The sequence below is a fragment of the Saccostrea cucullata genome, unplaced genomic scaffold (assembly GCF_032062105.1).
Source record: "Saccostrea cucullata isolate Sc308-1 unplaced genomic scaffold, CSIRO_AGI_Scuc_v1 ctg247, whole genome shotgun sequence".
In the NCBI taxonomy this organism is placed as follows: domain Eukaryota; kingdom Metazoa; phylum Mollusca; class Bivalvia; order Ostreida; family Ostreidae; genus Saccostrea; species Saccostrea cuccullata.
This window is the reverse complement of record NW_026934500.1, coordinates 469,247-488,475: the sequence shown is the minus strand read 5'-3', so window position 1 is coordinate 488,475 and position 19,229 is coordinate 469,247. Positions and strand designations below refer to the sequence as shown.

The 19,229-nt window shown below is 32.7% G+C and overlaps 1 protein-coding gene across 1 annotated transcript; it reads right to left on the bottom strand.

Moving 5' to 3' along the window:
• Positions 1-6,521: 6,521 nt before the first annotated feature.
• On the bottom strand, positions 6,522-7,769 carry LOC134240878 (5-hydroxytryptamine receptor 3A-like). The gene has a single exon (XM_062722981.1). The coding sequence runs from the start codon at positions 7,767-7,769 to the stop codon at positions 6,522-6,524; it is 1,248 nt and encodes a 415-aa protein (XP_062578965.1).
• Between the last annotated feature and the right edge of the window lie 11,460 nt (positions 7,770-19,229).

Genomic DNA, 19,229 nt, shown 5'->3' with positions numbered 1-19,229 from the left:
AGACATAGCTGTGAATTGAACTTTATAAGTATGGAACCCATACATCGAGTATTGATGGCTGTACATGATCTTCCACATAAAGTACCCTCATATGAGAACAAGGAATGGAAGATTCTAAGTATTAAGAAAAAGCATTCAATCTATCATGTCGCCAGAAACCACAGTATGATCTCCTTCAGCATACAGTTTGAGAGAAGACCAGCGTTTTATATCCTGAACATTTTGTCACCCCTACCTTGTCTTGGCCTCACAAATGTTCTCGTATTCGCTTTACCCATTTCTTCGGGAGAACGAGCGTCTTTCTCAGTAACAATTTTGCTGACGTTGGTTTTCTTTCTGAACATGATAGCTGATCGCTTACCCCCTACTAGCGAACCAATCAGTCTGTTCAATGTGATGGTTATGGTGCAATTGCAAAATAGTGTGTTCATAGTCATTTGTACAATATTGTCCATGATGACTTACGAAAAAGCGCAGAAAAATACTGATGTTCCCAGAATTTTGTGCAAAATTGTTGTATTTTTGCAAAATACAAACAAAACTAGAGGTATGTCATCGGAGCAGGAGGATGTATCTGCGATTCCAGCTAACACAGATGAATTGAAGGCTGCTCAAAAAACATCAGACTCTTCATCGCAAATTACATGGAATGAAGTTTCAGATTGCACTGAGAGATTTTTTTCCAAATTATTTTCTTGTATGTTCATTGTAGAATGGATTATTTATCTTACATTGATGATAGTTGGAACAGATTAATAAAAATTTTGAAACCGAACCATGGCTTGAGACGATGACCATTGCGCCAATCCACACATTTGGAACAGATTCGTATTAGTAAACTATAATTTACATTCATTAATCATAGTTGATTTGTTAATCACAGTTTCATAAATCGTGAAACTTTATTTATCAGATAAACTTTATTTTACATTCGTTAATTAAAGACAACAATGATATCAGAATTTGTAGATTTAAGAAATTACGAAAAAAGGCAGAGACTGGTGTAAAAATTTATGCATAAAATATGGGGATAACGAACATTAATCAAACTGGAAGTCCATTTAAACATTCAAACAGAGCAAACACGGACATCCAAAAACATCGACCAGAGGCGGGATCAGGAGCCATGGAGTAGGCGACCTGCGAAATGATAACTTTAAACGAAATTGCTGATACTCTTGTTTCATCAACACTGAAAAAATGACTGGTCAAAGTCACCAAGAAGACTAGTAAATTTCATTAGATAAAATTAGTAAATCTAGAATTTATAAGTAACTTTCACGTTTTAAAAATTGATGGTGTGTAGAGCATACTCTTGGGTATCGACTATATCAGCTGGGAGACAAACCCCATATACAGGTGGTGAGAGTATATTGCTACATGAGTAAGGAAAGTTGTTAGGAAAGATTTGAAGTTTATCATACAGTGTTGTTATTAGGTTACCACTAATGTCTTTTTATAGTAAAATGTCCAAGTATGAGACACTTGTGTCAGACTTTGTAATGTCACTGTCTTTTTCATATCGAATCGACATATGAATTGTAGTTACTTTTGTTCATTGTTAGTACGTCTTTGTATGTCGAATTGAAGTCACAACAGGTGTTTTCTTCTTCTGGGACTAAGACCAAAAACTTTAGTAGATTGTAAAATTTTGCAGAATAAATGATTCTGTTTGAAATTGCTATTGTGAAAATACCTTTCTACATTCCCGTAAAAAAACATATTTAAACCATTTTCAATTAAAAGTAAATTATAAAGTTATTAGCAGAATTAAATTTTGGTCTTAGTCGTAATTTCTTTTGTAAAACGGCCCAATTAAACGTAAATATGAAATAATAAAGTTATTAGTGGATAGTAAATTTTGGTCTATATCTCCAAAAACTACATACACTGTAGGTATACGTATTGTCAATCAGAAACTCGAGAATCTTTAATTTCAACTTCGTACTTTTGTGTACAAGCATATAGAAAATAATTAAGATTATTTAAAGTACATTACTAAGACAGTTATATGATTTTACTATAGCAGTCATGTACAAGCAATGCACTGTATTTGTAAACTCTTATGGTTTTGTTTGTAGTTACCATTACCTTGTAATTGTACAGGTAAACTGAATGATTTTGTATAAATTTGATGAATTGTATTTCTAATATATATATAATTTTGCTTGCAGTACTGAAGACAGAAATTTTAAATGTTTGGAGATTTGATAAAGTTCATATTGTAGAAAATGAACAACTTTTTTCTATTTACTGTTATAATTTAATTTCCAAATTAAAAAAAAAATTCTACTAATTTGTAAAACTTATATGTCTAATCCCAATAACGTATGAGAACTTCTTTTTAAAAAATTTTTTGGTCATTTTCCCCCCTTATACCCCCTTTCTTAAATTGCCTTCTATGGACTTGATAGAAGAATGATGCATCTTTGGAAATATAAGTTCAGGAACTCGTATGAGCCTCTTCCTGCGACAGCAATTCTGAAATCTATCCTTTTTTTTTCAAATCTTGTAATATACTGAATGTCAGAGATCATTTAATGTTCAAACATTCAAAAACTCGCTTTTAATGAAGGTTTAAATAATATATCTGATATTGCATTTAGGCATTAAAAGTGTCATCAAATAATGGATGAGAGTTCTGATGTCTCTATTCTCATGTATTATGATCATTTTTATGGCTTTCTTTTCAAAGTACTGTACCCATTTTATAATATGACAGTTAATGACAACAGGAAATTCCTCTTCTTAAAACCCATTTAAAAAAGATACAGATTTTAAAAAACGCAATCCTTTGATCAAGAAATATAATAATGGTCTTGTTTGTTCACACATTTAGTAGATACTGTTGATTGCATTGTGATAGGAATTGCTATATTGTGCTTTACCCATATATAACCATGTCGAGTATAATAATTGTAGAATAAAAGTTTTTGACATATTTAGATTGAATCAATATTGATGTCACGATAAGTGCGTTTCTATACATTGTAAAACCAGTTCAACAGAAAAATGTACTCTCAAGTGCAAGAAAAGTACTGCTGAAACATTAAAAATAAAGGGAAAGATGATAAGGTATCCTGTGAATTTCTTGTGTTCTTCTTCATATTTCCCACATACACTGTATTTATACATAAATATATTTATACATAAATATTATCTTCCTACTGAGACTAACCCTATACCAATGGGGCCACAATTAAAAATAAATATTCCACACTACATTGGGAGTTGGACTATAAATAAGACTATGTGAATATGACCTTACTGTTCTTGAGAAGTTGATTAAAAAAAAAAGTTGTCCACGTATAATTCAAGTTTGAACCCCGATTAAGGCTATGATCTATACAAAGTCGAATCTGTTCCACACGAGGATTCATATTTTAAAAGGAATTAAAATTTGTAACTCTGCTGGTCCTAAACAAAGTATAAGCCTATGTCCACGGTTAAAGCTTTTCAAATTCTCAAAATCCTCATGTATTTTTTCTCATAAATTGTTGTACTAGTATTTGCTCCACTGTAAAATTCTCCACCATCACTGACCTGGCTCTTTTCAAACCCTCTGGTTCTCTAACTTCTCTAACGCTTAATCTACATCACACGAAGATGCTTGGATACAAAAACCTCGCTGTTCTTCTTTTGAGGCATTCACCGGCCTTACTTAATTAACTTGGATCGAATCTACACTGATCAAGAAAGCTCTGATATATATGTCTTTTTTTCTTATATTTTTAACATACATTTTTCGTTTTTCTGAACTGTGAACGATTGAAATGGGACATCTCCTTTTCAATTTCTTTTCCCCAACGATGCTTGTGGCAAGTTTGGTTTAAACTGAAGCAACAGTTCATAAAAAGAAGCGTTAACGAAGAGTTAACGACATGATACAATGGACGACAGACTTACAGACAGACAGATAGACAGACACAACATACATGAAAGCTAATCTAAGAGCTCCGATGAGCTTTCTTTTTTATCTTTCTATCTTTCAGCTCCGATGATCTGATTACAAAGAGGTAAGTTATATGCATTCTAAATAAAGTATTTAATGAATGAAGATTGTTGGTGATAATGACTAAAGCTTTTTTAAAAAGTTTGCTTATTCTTTTAATAATGAAGAGATTCTATCGCAGCTTATCGCGATTTTGTTTTTAATCAGATTGGTGCGCAAACAATAATAAAATTTTAATCAGGTCTGTTATATAGACCAGAGACATATACAGACGTAGCATATTTGTCTTGAGGTCGAGGTCAATGCATGACATTCTATGGCGAAATCATATACCAAAAAAAAAAAAAAATTCAATGCACCTTTGCACATTCTAAAAATGCATTGAAATGCACCGGATATTGAATTTTAACATAACGCAGCTACAAGAGAAAGAGCTAGTCAAATATCATCAGCAAAAATATTAGGTTAATGCATCCATTAAGTCTATTCTTTTAAAAATCCAATTAACTCATTATCTTACTGTCCTTTATAAATAATGATTTGAGAATAATGATTTCAAGAACAAACCCAACAAACATGGTTCTTGGATTCAGAAATCCTTTAGTTCTTTGATCTGAATATTCTTCCTGCATACACAATTATCTATAAGTTGATATTAAAAAGTGGTTTGATTTTCCAACAATTTGTCGGAATTCCAATGGGAAAAACTACTGATTGCGCTACTTTATTAGCAAACTTAGTTTTGTATTCACATCCAGCAGGATTTCTTAAAAAAAACTTCTACATGAAAAGAAGTAGGTTTATTACTGTGATCTTTAATTTAACATTTACAAGATATATCGACGACGTTAACATTATTCATTTTCATTCTTTCGTTGTATCTCTTTGAACTCAAAATAAAAAAATACAACAGAGTCCGACACATCTGTTGTTTTACTAAAAAGGCATTAATGGTGACTCAAAATGTGATGACTTCATTTTTTATGGCTAACTTCTCTGATCCATGTAGTAATATACCAATATCACATGCATGTAGAATTTATGCCTGTCACTAAAGCGACAGAAGCTATTAACAAATAAGCTGATAATACATAGAAAATCTCGTTTAAAGTCAACATGTTGCAAATTCTATGGTCGATACACTGCTTTCGTAAAAAAACAACAACAACAAACAAACAGCCTATTTCATGTACATAAATTGGAATGTAAATAAAAGTAATGTGTAATGATTGAATTGGTTTAAGACGCGATGATGTAATTTCGACAACGTAGTATCAATTAACAATAATTATTTCCATTCAATTGCTGACACGATATATCCCTTTGTGCTTGAAATTAAAGATACCACAGAGTCTGACACGTTTCCATACTTGGATATTTTACCAGAAAAATACATACCGGTTAATTGTAACTTTACAACCGAGCTTAATAATAAACGTGAAGACTAACTTTTCAATCATTTATTCGGCAACCCTTATCACTCAGTTGATTCGATATCAAATAGCATGCTCTATATACGAACAGTTTCTAAAGCGTGGTAAATTATAAACGGAAAGTTCATGAAACAAGAATATCAACATTCTCGTTTAAATCATCATTTCGTAAGTTCTATGGTCGATTCAATGACCTTGTCAACAAATACAATCCATCATTAAGACAAATGCTGATAGAGGTTTATCATACTAATTGTTCGGTCATTATTTGAACACTGAATTGTCGACACATTTCTCCGTTATTTCCCGATCACGACAAGGAGCACACGGCGGATGTGAGCAGTCCGCAGGGGATGCTCACTCCTCCATGGCACCTGATCCCACCTCTGATGTTCCAGAGGTCCGTGCTTGCGCTGATCCTAATTTGTATTGTTTGAATGTACTTTTGACCTAAATACTTTTTGTTATCTTCATATATTTCATTTTAAAGTTGGATTTCACGAAGTGAAAAATAAATTTAACTTTTTACAACGAGTTAAATGTGAAAATAACAAATAGATATCAAAGTTAAAAACAATACAAATCAATATCAGAACTAGAACAAACACAGACCTCTGAAACCTAAGAGATGGGATCAGGTGCCATGGAAGAGTGAACATCCCCCGCCGACCGGTCACACCCGCCGTGTGTTCCTTGTCATGATCAGGAAATAAAAATCCGTTTGCAATTCAGTGTGAAATAATGACCTAACAATCAGTATGAAAAAAACATCAGACAGCATTTGTCTTAATGATAGATTGTTTTTGCCGACATTTGTCGACCATAGAACTTACAAAATGATGAGAAAATAGTCAAAATACCTAAAAATGTCTCGCAGTTTTCGAAGTTAATTCCGTCTTTGGAGTCTGGTTAAACTGTTAAGAATTAAACCTTCTCTTTAGATTTGCACACTTTATTTTCTATTTCTTGTTTATTTTGAATATACACTTATTAGAAGTTGAGGAATACTCTCTGTAATTAGAAATTTTGCTTGCTTTATTGCATATTCCTTGCAGAAAGAAAAAGAAATCAGATCTTTCTAGAGCTTTTTTTTTTCGTAAACAGTACATGTATTTACAATATAAACTTTTACAGCGTTAAGTTAGAAAAATTGACCAGAAGTAGAATGAAGTGTCACAGATAAGGATGAGACTGCTAACTACGAACAGAGATCTATCAACAGCATGTCCGATGTCCTTCCATCCCAGATCTAGGTAGGGTTCGGCTTGCGATTGTTGTATAACTTCACTATCGTCGTCTTCATATGGAAATACTTCATTAATTTTGGGAATATTTGGTATTTCGAATTCCTGGACGCTTTTGAACTTCAAGCACATCAGCTTACCAGCATAATAGGCACACATTTTCCAATGAGTGGGGACTGGTTTTGCTTTATCGTCATTGTCATACAGACTTAGACTTGCTATCGTAAAGAAAACTATAAATGAGCTCATTGTCATTTGTATCGTAATGTATATGTTCAAAAGACAAACTGGATCCCCTATTGGTGGAAGTTCATCCGCCATGGCATTCATAAACACTACAAAAGTCAACAGAAGTGTTATGGCGTACGAAATTCTTTCACCCGACTGATGGGGCAAAAGAAAGACAAGGACGTTCAAAGCACTTAAGAATATGATTGGCAGGAGAACATTTATCATCAGAAATTCTGGTTTGCGACGAAAATGAATATTAAAAGAGATTTCCGTGATTTTCCCATGAACAAATTTTGAGCTTACATTTGTTCCAGTGATCACCCATTGTGGATGTTCCACATAATGATCGAGCCGAATACTATCACGGAGCGATTTTAGAACAACCTTTTCCTCGTAATGTGAATTTATGATCTGAATCTCGCATGAATGTTTGTCCATGGGATAATAGAAAATATCTGGTTCACAAAGTGTTAAAATACTTCCCGTTATTACATAGTTGACTGTACCGTTGAAGAAATGCTGTGTTTTATGAACTGAAGTGGATTCAGTTGTTAATTCAAACCCCTCTGCAGGATTATGTAAAATCATGGTCGGAGTCCATACCTTGTCTTTGGACAGTTGGAACATCATCATGTCTTCGTCTAAGGCGTCCCACTGAATAAACTCATCTTTCCACACCAAATTCAACGCAATGGACGATTTTAGCGTACCTGTTTTCACATTGAAATCCTGAATGGAATTTAACATTAGATCTGTGTAGACAAACATGGTATTCTTCTGATTTTTGAGCGGCCTTAGACATTTTGTGTAGTTTTCCAAGACTGAATCTTGAATATCTTTCAGCACTTGGTACGTGTGACAGGAACAAGCCACCAAGAAGTAAAACATTAGAAATAGCCAAACCGCCATCATGAAAATTCTGAAAAATTATGACGATGGCCAAAAAATACATGCATCACAATTTATTTTTGAATTGTCTCACGGGTATTTTTTTTTATAGAAAATTATGCAATGTAATTAAGTCGGTAACCAGGATCCTTAACTAATGGAAATTCCTCATGCGAAACAAAGCCATTCTTCAGCAAAATGTCTTTCTCGTGTATAAAATACAATTAAGGTGGTGTACATCTTGTACTATTTTGGATTAATAAAACATTATCTTCAATCAATGCTTCCTTCAGAATAGGTCTTAATGATATGAGTATCTAAGTGCTCTATTTATTCCTCAAAGCCTGTATTTCTGATGCAATGGAAAATCCAATTATTTGAAGATATTTCTCCTAACATTACATCGATGATTCGTTTACTGCAATGAAATTAATTTCTGTAGTAATTGTTATTAATTCAAGATTTATTGGACTTCGAAAACCTATTATTTGACCGAATAAATAAAAAGTATAGTCATATAAGATACTTTTTTGTACATTGATACTAAACAAACACGTATCATTTTATACTGAACCGTTTTAGGGTTATATCTTGCTTGAAAAATTTTCTCAAATTGTAATTAATTTCTCTTAATCATTCTTTTGTAATTATTTAAAAAGCTTAGAATTATTATTAAAATTCGCTTGATCTGGTAAATATAATTCTATAACCGGAGCAAGTTAGTAACAAATCTCTCATTCCTCGCTGTCTCATCTACTTTCACTGAAAGGCCATCTTTATAAAATTCTTTAGTTGCCCTCTCCCGACCAACTCACTGAAATGACCCGACTCAAAACTTTATTTTTACATTCCAGAAAACATTCCCCCCTTTTTATTCCTCTCATAAATTCAACAAATATTCTTTAATTTCCTGGGAAAGAAACATTTGCCACCTACCTTTCGACCCAATAATTTTACCCTGAGTCGGGAGAAGGCAAGCAAATATTCTTTTAAATATTACCTAAAGAAATGTAGGTTGCCATTATTTGAAAGTGCTTGATCCTTTTTTGAGCTGTGCTTACAGTACATCAACTTTTTCCCGCTGAATAAAATTTAAGGGATTCTTTTGCCGTTGTTATATACCTTTAATTTTACTTTTTAACCTGACACATATTTCGGGTTTCCTAAATTAAACGTGGGCATTGTCATTCTTTGAATAGTTTTGGAGATACCTATCTCATATCCACAATAATCTACTGAAACATTCATATCATCTTTTCACATAATGCCATTCTGAGCACCTAAGTTATGTTTAGCTCTGAGAAATATTTCGGGTTTCCAGTAGGAATTCCTTGGACACTGCCATTCCTTCCCATCTCTTATCCACAACTTATTCCAAATCACGGAATGAAATTTAATGGTACTTTCAAATACTATTTACTAGTATCTTTTTAAGGCCTGAAATGAACAAAAATAAAATGTTTTATTTATATAGAAATTATAAATTGCTGCTTTTGTTTTCTTCGATCACTGGTCGATGCAGCGACAAATTTACACTTAAACTGCGTTAAAATGAGAAAACTTCAGTTTTAAATAAACTCTCCTCTGAGCTATTTTTGGGCAATTTTGGCCAAATGACACAAGACAGAATTAATTTTAATTTCATTTATTATAAAATAACAACACATACTAGTACTACAAATTAAATAAATTAAAAAAAAAAAGGCCAAGCAAACAACAACATCAACATGAACGGAGAATATAGAATAGTAAAATAGATGACATCAAAATTCCCTCTACATTTTAAAAATCTCCGGGGACTACTCAGTACTAGTAACAAACATAATCTACTAGTATTACTTGGAATTTTTTTTCTATATACATGTGGAATCATTCAGCAAAATTTGAAAAACCACGCAACTTCACTAAGAACAACATTATGAATACGTGCATGTCTATATGTTTATAAATATGAAAAAATGATGTCTTGAGAACATGATGAACAATTGCTCTACGTATGAACAATTTCTAAAACAAGATTAGTTGATAAAACAAAATTTTACATCAAAAGTTTCGTTTAAACCATCAGTTTGTAAATTCTATAGTGTATATTCGATAAAATAACCTTGTCAACAAATACAATTAATCATTAAGTCAGATGCTGACTGATGTTTTTCATAATACCTGGTAATTGTTTATAACCATCTTTTACACACTGAATTTACTATAGTAAATCACAAATGTTGACTGACCTCTTCCACATTGTATGGCTTTGCTCTTTGTATATTCATGAATTTCAGTGGTAAAATTTGTTGAATCGTATGGTTTAGATACTGGTATCAATTATTGATTTGAGATGAAAATTTTTGCTTTATTTGATTCTTTATTTCTGTCCATTTTACAGGGACCCCTAAGTCCACCCGTTCTTTGTCTAGCCTTATGATGTTTTCATTTTTTCAAAGTTAACATCATGCACTGCAGATACACTTGCTTTTAAACATATAAGACACGGTGCGCATTTTCTTATTATTTTCTTGGGTTAAGAAGCTTTTCTCTGCATTACATTCGGTACTGGTTTTTGTTAAATAGATTTCATGATTTTTTTTTACTTGTAGTCAGTAAGTAAAGAACTATTTTAAGGTTAATTTTTTTCTCACAAAAACAGGGATGCAAGATAGTAAAACTACAAAAATTAAATCATTTAACTATGGATGGCCAGCAAATGAAAATAACGTAGGAAAGCCAGTTTCCAATAATCAAAAGCAAGAACATTCTTAGACATGCCTTATTTGTCATGTTACTAATATATTCCCAGGTAATCCAGTCTGGAGTTTTCGCTTTCTCTTTTCCCGTACTGTTCTCATGATCTCCCTCACCACTGATTGATTTCCCACACCTTCCCAGGGTCTGATTTTCCATTTCACATCCCTCCGATCCAACTGCGTTTTTCTTGATCTTTCTGATAGCAATTCTCATTAATAAATTTTTCAATGCATTGGGAACAGGATCATTCTTCACCGTTTTGTCGGAAATGATAATTGTCAAAATTGTAAAGATTAGAATAAAAATGCTATTTCCGATCTGAATCATTATTGAGATGTTCAGCATGCTTATTGGATCACTACTGCGAGGCAAACTGTCAGCGACCAAATTCAGAAAGAAAACCATTGTCAGCAAATTGGTGACCGCTAGTGAAACTCTCTCACCAGAAGATTCTGGTAGTACAAAAACTAGAGGATTAGTCAGACCTAAAGCTATGATAGGAATCAAAATATTCAAAATGAGAAATTCTGGCTTCCTCTTAAAACGTACTGTAAAAATAACACGATTGTGATCAAATACCGCGGAAAACTTGTGGGTCGTATTTTCCTTAAAAATGTCTATAATTGTCCACTCTTTGCTATTGGTTGGCAAAAAATAAAAGTCAAACTCAATGCTTTTCAGAACCATGTGTTCTTTGTCAAGCGGGCTCAAAATATCCAAAGTGCAGTCATGTTGATCAAAGGGGTAATAGAAAATATCAGCGTAACATTTTGTGATTGCAAGCCCATTAACAGTGTATAGCACTTTGCCATTGGAGGCTAATATAATGCTCTCCTCGATTTGATTACCAGTGTCAATGCCGAGAACCTCTGTTGCTGAATTCAACAGAACAATTTGAGGAGTCCAAGTTGAATCCCTGGGCAAATACATATAATAAACTCCATTTTGTGAAGAATTCCATCTCAATATTTCATCCATCCACGTAAATCCTATTGTAAGTATTGTTGCTAAGATTCCATTTTTTTCATCAAATGATTGCAGGGTGTTAATCCTGATGTCGATATACACATAAATAGGTTTTCTTTGGTTCAACACAGGTCTGGTAGACTTAGAATAATTTTTAAATAATTCTTGTTTGAAGTTATTGAAATCCTGATAAGAGAATGCCGAGGAATGCTGAAAACACGTAAGAAGAAAGCAATAGATAATTAAGAATTTCATTTTTTCAAAATGAAAACTAACCTTCTCACATTGTGCACAGTCTTATCAGTATTAGTAGAGTATCACCTAATGGGGCTATTTAAATGACTAAAACAAGTATCTGACATCAATAAGTGTCGTTGATGTAAATCGATGTTTAATTAATTGCATTAAAACTAAAAATTAATAGGCAATTATTTATTTGAAGTCATCAAGTTTTGAAGGGATGTACTTTAAGCAGTATTCTTTATCAGAGATCTTGCACATAGACAAGGGAAATTTCGTATTTTTCAATTTTAATTTCATACGTTTGTACACGATCCCAATGAATTTTGACTCTATATTGCATACATCAGCTATATTTTGTTATTTTCTGAATGAAACTAAACAATTAAAATGAAACTTGAGATCATTTTTTACACTAATGAAAGTAAATGGAAATAAAATTAATTATCGTAACAATTCTAGAAAACGTTAGAACAAGACAGACAACGCAGAATTTATTTAATTTCATTAATTATAAAATGACAACACATAAACTAGTAATACAAATTATACAAAGTAAAAAAAGGCAAAGCAAACAACATCAACGTGGAATATAGAATAGTAAAAAGAGATGACCTCAAAATTCCCTCTTCATTTTAAATTTTCCAGGAACTACCAGTAACAAAATAATCTACTTGTATTACTTAGACTTTTTTTCCAAATACATGTGGAATATTCATAAAAATGTTGAAAACACCATGCAAGTTGACTAAGAACAACATTATGAATACGTGCATGTTTGTACAGCCCAACGCACTTTTTAAGCTCACATGTTTTTTAACACAAATTAAGGTCACATTCCTCTAGTACTACTAAAATCAACATTATTAAACTTCAGTTAGGCGACATAACTCTGAATTGTATTATATATTATTTTAGAGATAAATGTCCTTAAACATATATATTTTTAAGTTTTTAACGTACCTGTTTTAAAGGGTAATGTATCAGTAAATGATAATGATGTAACAACTATATGAATCTGCCATAGGTATCTACAAGTTGAATAAAACGAGCCTTCTTTAAAACTATTTAATTGATTTTTTTAATTAGCTTCTTAAAGGTTAGTATTTTTCTAAATACTTTGTACATTTACCATACTCGTCTTGGTTTTGTCAAAATGTATACCGGCATTATGTTTATCTCTTTAAGTAGCAAATTCTTTCTGTTGAAAGGAAAATTATTTTAAATTTTCGGTTTGATACTATGTAATTTTGAAGTGGGATGTATCTTTCATGTTTGTAGATTGTAGAAAGTAACTCTGAAAAATGTCTGTTTTTTTAACATAGAAAGCAGTCAAACAGATGAAAAATACTAACATCATCGTACGCTATAGAGTCAGAATGTACAGAAAAATACAAGTAACAGGAACAATATTGTGCCTGTGCCTAATTTTCTGCAAATACTACTGCTTTCAAAAGAAAGGATAACACGACGGCTGCAATTGGAAAGAAACCATAAAAAATCATTTGCAAATACTTGTTATTTATCAACTTAGAGTATATAAAAGTCCGGTTAGATATGCAGTGTGAATTATATTTTTAATAAGTGAAATAACATTTAAATAATTTAAACAATCACCTTTAAAATATATTTTGTTGCCTCTATACACAATATTGCGTTATAAAAATGTGACCATAATTTGTGTGAAAATCCATGTGAGCCTAAAAAGCGCGCTGAGCTGTATATTTATTAAAATGAAATAATGATGTCTTGAGAACATGATGAAGAAGTGCTCTACGTATGAACAATTTCTAAAACAAGGTAAGTTGATAAAACAAAATTTTACATCAAAACTTTCGTTTAAACCACTCTTTTGTAAATTCTATAGTCGATACAATGACCTTGGCAACAAATACAATTAATTGCTGATCATTTAGTCATATGCTGCCTGATGTTTTCATAATACCTGGTTATTGTTTACCATCATTTAAACACTGAATTTACTATAGTAAATCACAAATGTTGGCTGACCTCTACCACATTGTATGGCTTTGCTCTTTGTATATTCATGAATTTCAGTGGTAAAATTTAGGAATTTCATTTTTTTTCAAAATGAAAACCAACCTTCTCACATTGTGCACAGTCTTATCAGTATTAGTACAGTATCACCTAATGGGGCTTTTGAAATGACTAAACAAGTATTTGACATCAGTAAGTGTTGTTGATGTAAATCGATGTTTGGTCAATTGCATTAACACTAAGAATTAATAGCCACAGTTTAAAATCGCCTAACAACAGCTGATAACTATAACATACTATAGGTGGCTAACAATATAAAATTTGTAGAAAGCCCTTTGACAATGTTAGAAAACGCCTTCAGATATTCCTAATTTGTCATGTTTCTCAGATAATCCCAGGAAACCTATTCCGATTGTTCATTCTATCTTCTTCAGCACTTACCACTTGATGTTCCTTGGCTCATAAACATATAAAACTACCTCAGTCTGTTTTTTTTCGACTGAGATTCTCTTAATCTTTCTTTCAAAATGCGTCATTTCATTTTGCACTGCTTCTAGAATCCGTTTGTTCCTTGCTGCATTACCATAAATCAATGTAATAGTCAAATTGACAAATATTACAATAACAATATTTATACAATTATCTATTTGTATCAAAATTCATAAATGAAATGTTTAACATGCTTATTGGATTCCTAATGTGTCAAAGTGAAGCAAACTGTCAGCGATCGAATTGATAAAGAATTTAAAGAGCAAGCAAATCGTGACCACAAAAGAAAGCCTCTCGAGTATTTGTGTAGAAGGAAAACAAAAATATTCACTGTTATGTTAGGAATCAAAATATTTTGAATAAGAAACACTGGCTTTCTTTTCAAACGAATGAAAACGATACAATTATAGCAGATAATGTAATGGCCATGTTGCTCTTTGAAATGCCTTTCATCATCCGTTTATTGTTTTTGTCTAATGGTTGTCCAGTGGCAACGGCAAATTGAAATTAAATCAATGACAATGAAAGTTAGAATTCTAGAAAAGATCTACCACCACACAAACAGTCCATCAATGAGAATACCTCTAGTCACGAACAACGGTCTTACAATAAACTTTTTTACGCGATGTCTCCTATGATTCATTACAACCCTATATAAATCAACATATAAGTCTACATCGAATTCGTACCAAACTTTAGTTAATTCCTTTGAAACTTTCAACTAGTGCACTGGATAGGGTCAAAGAAGTCCATTTTTACCTCTATTGGTCAGAGACCAGAAGAGTTTCTGCGATAGTAATACGTCCGGCGTCCGGTCTCCTCCGGCATATGAGTAACATAACTCCACTATGCCAACAAAGGAATTGACACGGTAAACATTAGTAATATTCTTATTTACAAAAGGGTCCAGTCTTGTAAGGTATTCCACCATATTTCAAGTTCAAGTCCAAACCATTTATTTCCTACAAATATTCATCGACTTTTGCTTCGAGAATTTTTAAATATTAGAAAACTTGAAACTTAATACTGAGCCTAGATATCGATTATCTGAAACATAACCCTCTATCGTGTTCATTCTTCTTTACCCTATAACTAAAGTCCTGCTGGACACATTACAAGTGACGTAAATATAGTTAATAATAAAAACCTTAAATCATTCATTTTGAAAGGGCCAAGATTTATAGGGAACCCTGATCTTTTAAGTGGCTTTATAAATTTCACAAATATATAGCTTCTGTTGAAGATTACGCCAGGCAATGGGCAAAACATAAAAAAGAACACCTTGACACGTCAGAATTGATTAAATGTATCAAATTCATGTTAAAGTCTCCCATTAATCGATTGAGGGACAAAAAGAAAACCGACTGTTTTTCTATGTTCATTTATTCAGAAGTAAAAAAGAAATTAGATCGATTACAGTCAGTGTGTATTGGGTCCTCATGAAAAAGCAGGTAACAACAGTGTCTTTCCTTGTACACTAAGGCTTAATATTTAAACTGTTTTTATTTTACTCCCTCTCTAAGGAGGAAAATCTTCAAAATTATATGTAAGTTTTGAATATATTTAATATTCCTTACCACCTGAATGAATTTGAATATATGTTGGATTCCAAAACTTCATAAAAATCCTTACATGTACAAAGATACATAGCGGGTTCCAATAAATGTTCTACCATTACTCTTTCTTTAATCTTCACTAAAATATTAACAGTAATAAAGCCAGAAGGAGAAACTCGGGAGTCATGTGTAACAATATGTTCGAGAAGTGGTCTTAATAAGAAGTAGATACTGTAGACGTACTTTTTTCCACGGGGTCATAATTCCGCGGAATCTCAATTTCTGTTAATCCGCGGGTAGAAAAATACGCGAATATCTTTAGGTTCTTCTTATATGCCTTACATTTATATTATATACGCTTGGACAAATTTCCGACCGCGTATATAGCGTAAATTAATACCAAATTTCCGCGGAAATATGTGACCGCGTATATAGCGTAAATTAATACCACGCAGAAAAAAGTACTTCTACAGTACTTAAATATTCCAAGGAACTTTTGCAAAATTTAAAATCACAATTTATACCAAGATCAACAACTTAGAACTGAAGACTTTTCAATTTTATATACAACCATTTCCAACGATAATTAAAGTCCAGTTTTTTTTTTGCATCACTGATAGCTGCTTTTTCAATCAAAATGGAACTCTTTAATTTACTCACCTTGTCATTGATCATTTTCATTTATTCTAACACTTTGTACAACCAATTTTAAGTCATGGCTGTTTAACATTGATAAATTGGAACTCGTAAATTAGCATACATTGCCATTAGTAATTTTCAAATTTGTTTTATTATACACATTCTGATTGTGCATATTAGTACTTTGATTCTTTTGCATTCATACCAAGCAGAATTTATTCAAAACTTTGAGAAAAAGAAAACATTTGCATTTGTTTTTTTTTTGTCTCCCAATTGATTCGATACGCAAAACTATGATCTACAGACCAACAATTTCTAAAAGGCAAGCTATTAACAAACAAGTTGATGAAACAAGAATAACAACTTGCTTAAAACCATCAACAAGCAAGTTCTATCGTCGATACAACGAACATGTCAGCAAATACCACTTATCATTAAGTCAAATGCTGAGTTGATGACTGATGTTTTTCATACTACACATGAGTTATTGTTAGGCCGTTATTGATTGATTGTATGTTATTTAACGTCACTCTCAAAATTTTTTTACTTATATGGAGACGCCACCACTTGCCTGTGGAGAGCTACAAATTTTGTCCTATACTCGGCACTTAGGGCCATTGAACAGGGAGGGATCTTTTTCGTGCCAGCACCTACTGCAACACTGGACCTCGGTTTATACGGTCTCGGTCTCAACGTCCCACAGTGGCATTTGAACCCGCGACGTAAGGATAAACTTCTTACTTCGTGACTCTAGAGCAGACGCTCTTATTACTGCGCCACGCGGGCGATGCCGTTATTGAGACAAGCCGTTAATGAGACAGTGAATTGTCTACGGATTTTTCCGTTATTTTCTCAATCATGACAAGGACAGGAGTACATGGCGGGTGTGACGGTCGTCATGGGATGCTTTCGCCTCCGTGACACCTGATCCCATCTCTGATACTTTATTTAATATTTTTATCTGTGTTTGCTCGCTCCAATCTGCAATGTTCGATGAATTTTCGAACTTAAAAAAAGTATTTTATTATACTGTTTCGAATGTAAAATTAGAAGGTTGATATGTCCATAGGCTATAAACCATAGGCTGCATATCCTTCTGTGCCGCATTCATATCGATTGATTTTAAATCTATCCAAGTGCAATTAATCTAATGAATCAAGTATAAAAGGAATAGTGTACATTTGTCAGCTTCAATATCACAAAATGTTATCTGTTAAATCAATGTGGTTTGTTGTGTTACTGTTATTTTCCAGTGTTTCGTATTTTTCGGGAACCAGTGCAGTAGAGTACGAAGAGTTATATTATTTTAAACAACAGCTTCTTACCAACTATTCATCTTCTCTTCGTCCTTTGAAGAACCAAAGTGAAGTTCTATCAGTTTATGTTGACTTTAAGCTCAGCTCTATTGTTTCGTTTGATGAGAGGTCTGGTATTCTAAAGACGATGTGTTTCTTATCCTTGTGGTGGATGGATGAGAAGATACACTGGAATGTTTCCATATTTAATGTTCAAAAAATCTACTTACTGCCTACATCGGTGTGGACACCACGTTTTTTCCTTCAGAACTCAGCGACAGGGGACATGACTATTTACAGAGGTGATACTGAACATGAACGAGTCTATTTTCACTATAATGGGTTTGCTATTTATACATTTAATGGTCTTTCTACAACTAAATGTGAAGCCAGTATATTGTATTTTCCTTTTGATAAGCATACCTGTCAACTACAATTGTTAAGCTGGGAATCAATGGAAGACGTGAGAATGGCGGTCTATGAGCTATATAATAGATTCCCAACATTCTCAAACACGGACTGGGAGGTACTCAATGTCACAACAAAGTATTCCGTTTTTCAAATATCCGAAAATCACAGCATGGTAGAAATTACAATACACTTTAAAAGGAGACCTGGGTTTTATGTTCTGAACATTCTGTCGCCCATACCCTGTCTTGGTCTCATAAATATTTTAGTTTTCGCCTTACCCGTTTCTTCAGGAGAACGCGTGTCTTTCTCAATAACAATTTTGCTGACGTTGGTTTTCTTTCTAAACATGATTGCCGATCGCTTGCCTCCTATAAGTGAACCAATAAGTCTATTCAACATAATGGTTATGGCACAGCTGCAAAACAGTGTGTTTATAGTCATTTGCACAATTTTGTCCATTATTGCATACGAAAAATCTCAGAGAAACGATCAAGTTCCAAGCACGTTGTGTAAAGTGGTTTTTATTTTGTGTGTTATGATGAAGAAAAGGAATACAAACAGAAGCTCTAGCCGAGAAGGAGAAAACATTGTAGAATCCGATACGCAGAACAAATGTATAAATTCATCTCAGAAAGAGCAGCCCCCAGTAAAGAACATCACGTGGAATGACGTTCTGGACATTAGTAATAGTTTCTACCTGAGATTTTTCTCTTTTGTGTTCGCTCTTGAATGGGTTATATATGCTATTTTGACATTTTCAGCTGTATGTAATAGTCCTTTAATCTAATGTGCAAATCAAAAATTAGAATTATGGTTTGATTGATCGTTTGTTGTTTGATGTCTCATTCGAGAAACGTAATTAAGGCTTCTATATATACTGTATACTAACAAAATAGTATTATTAACGTTATGACTATTGTAAATTAATCCTACTTAAACAGCTCTTTTTGATACTGGTCTGATTAGGACCTGATATTTTGAGCGGTTTTTTAAAATTTATTTATTAAATATATTATTGCTTTTGTTAAGTCTGTCCAAAGTTTAGCTTTTCTGATGGCTTATTAAAGTAAATCAACTTATTTAAAAATGTTTATGATATTCTGCGCGTAAATAAAAACTTTCTTTTTTTTTTATCTTTGTTTTAA

Coding starts and splice junctions, on each gene's coding strand:
- LOC134240878 (XM_062722981.1), bottom strand. CDS start 7,769: ATGGCGGTTTGGCTATTTCTAATGTTTTACTTCTTGGTGGCTTGTTCC.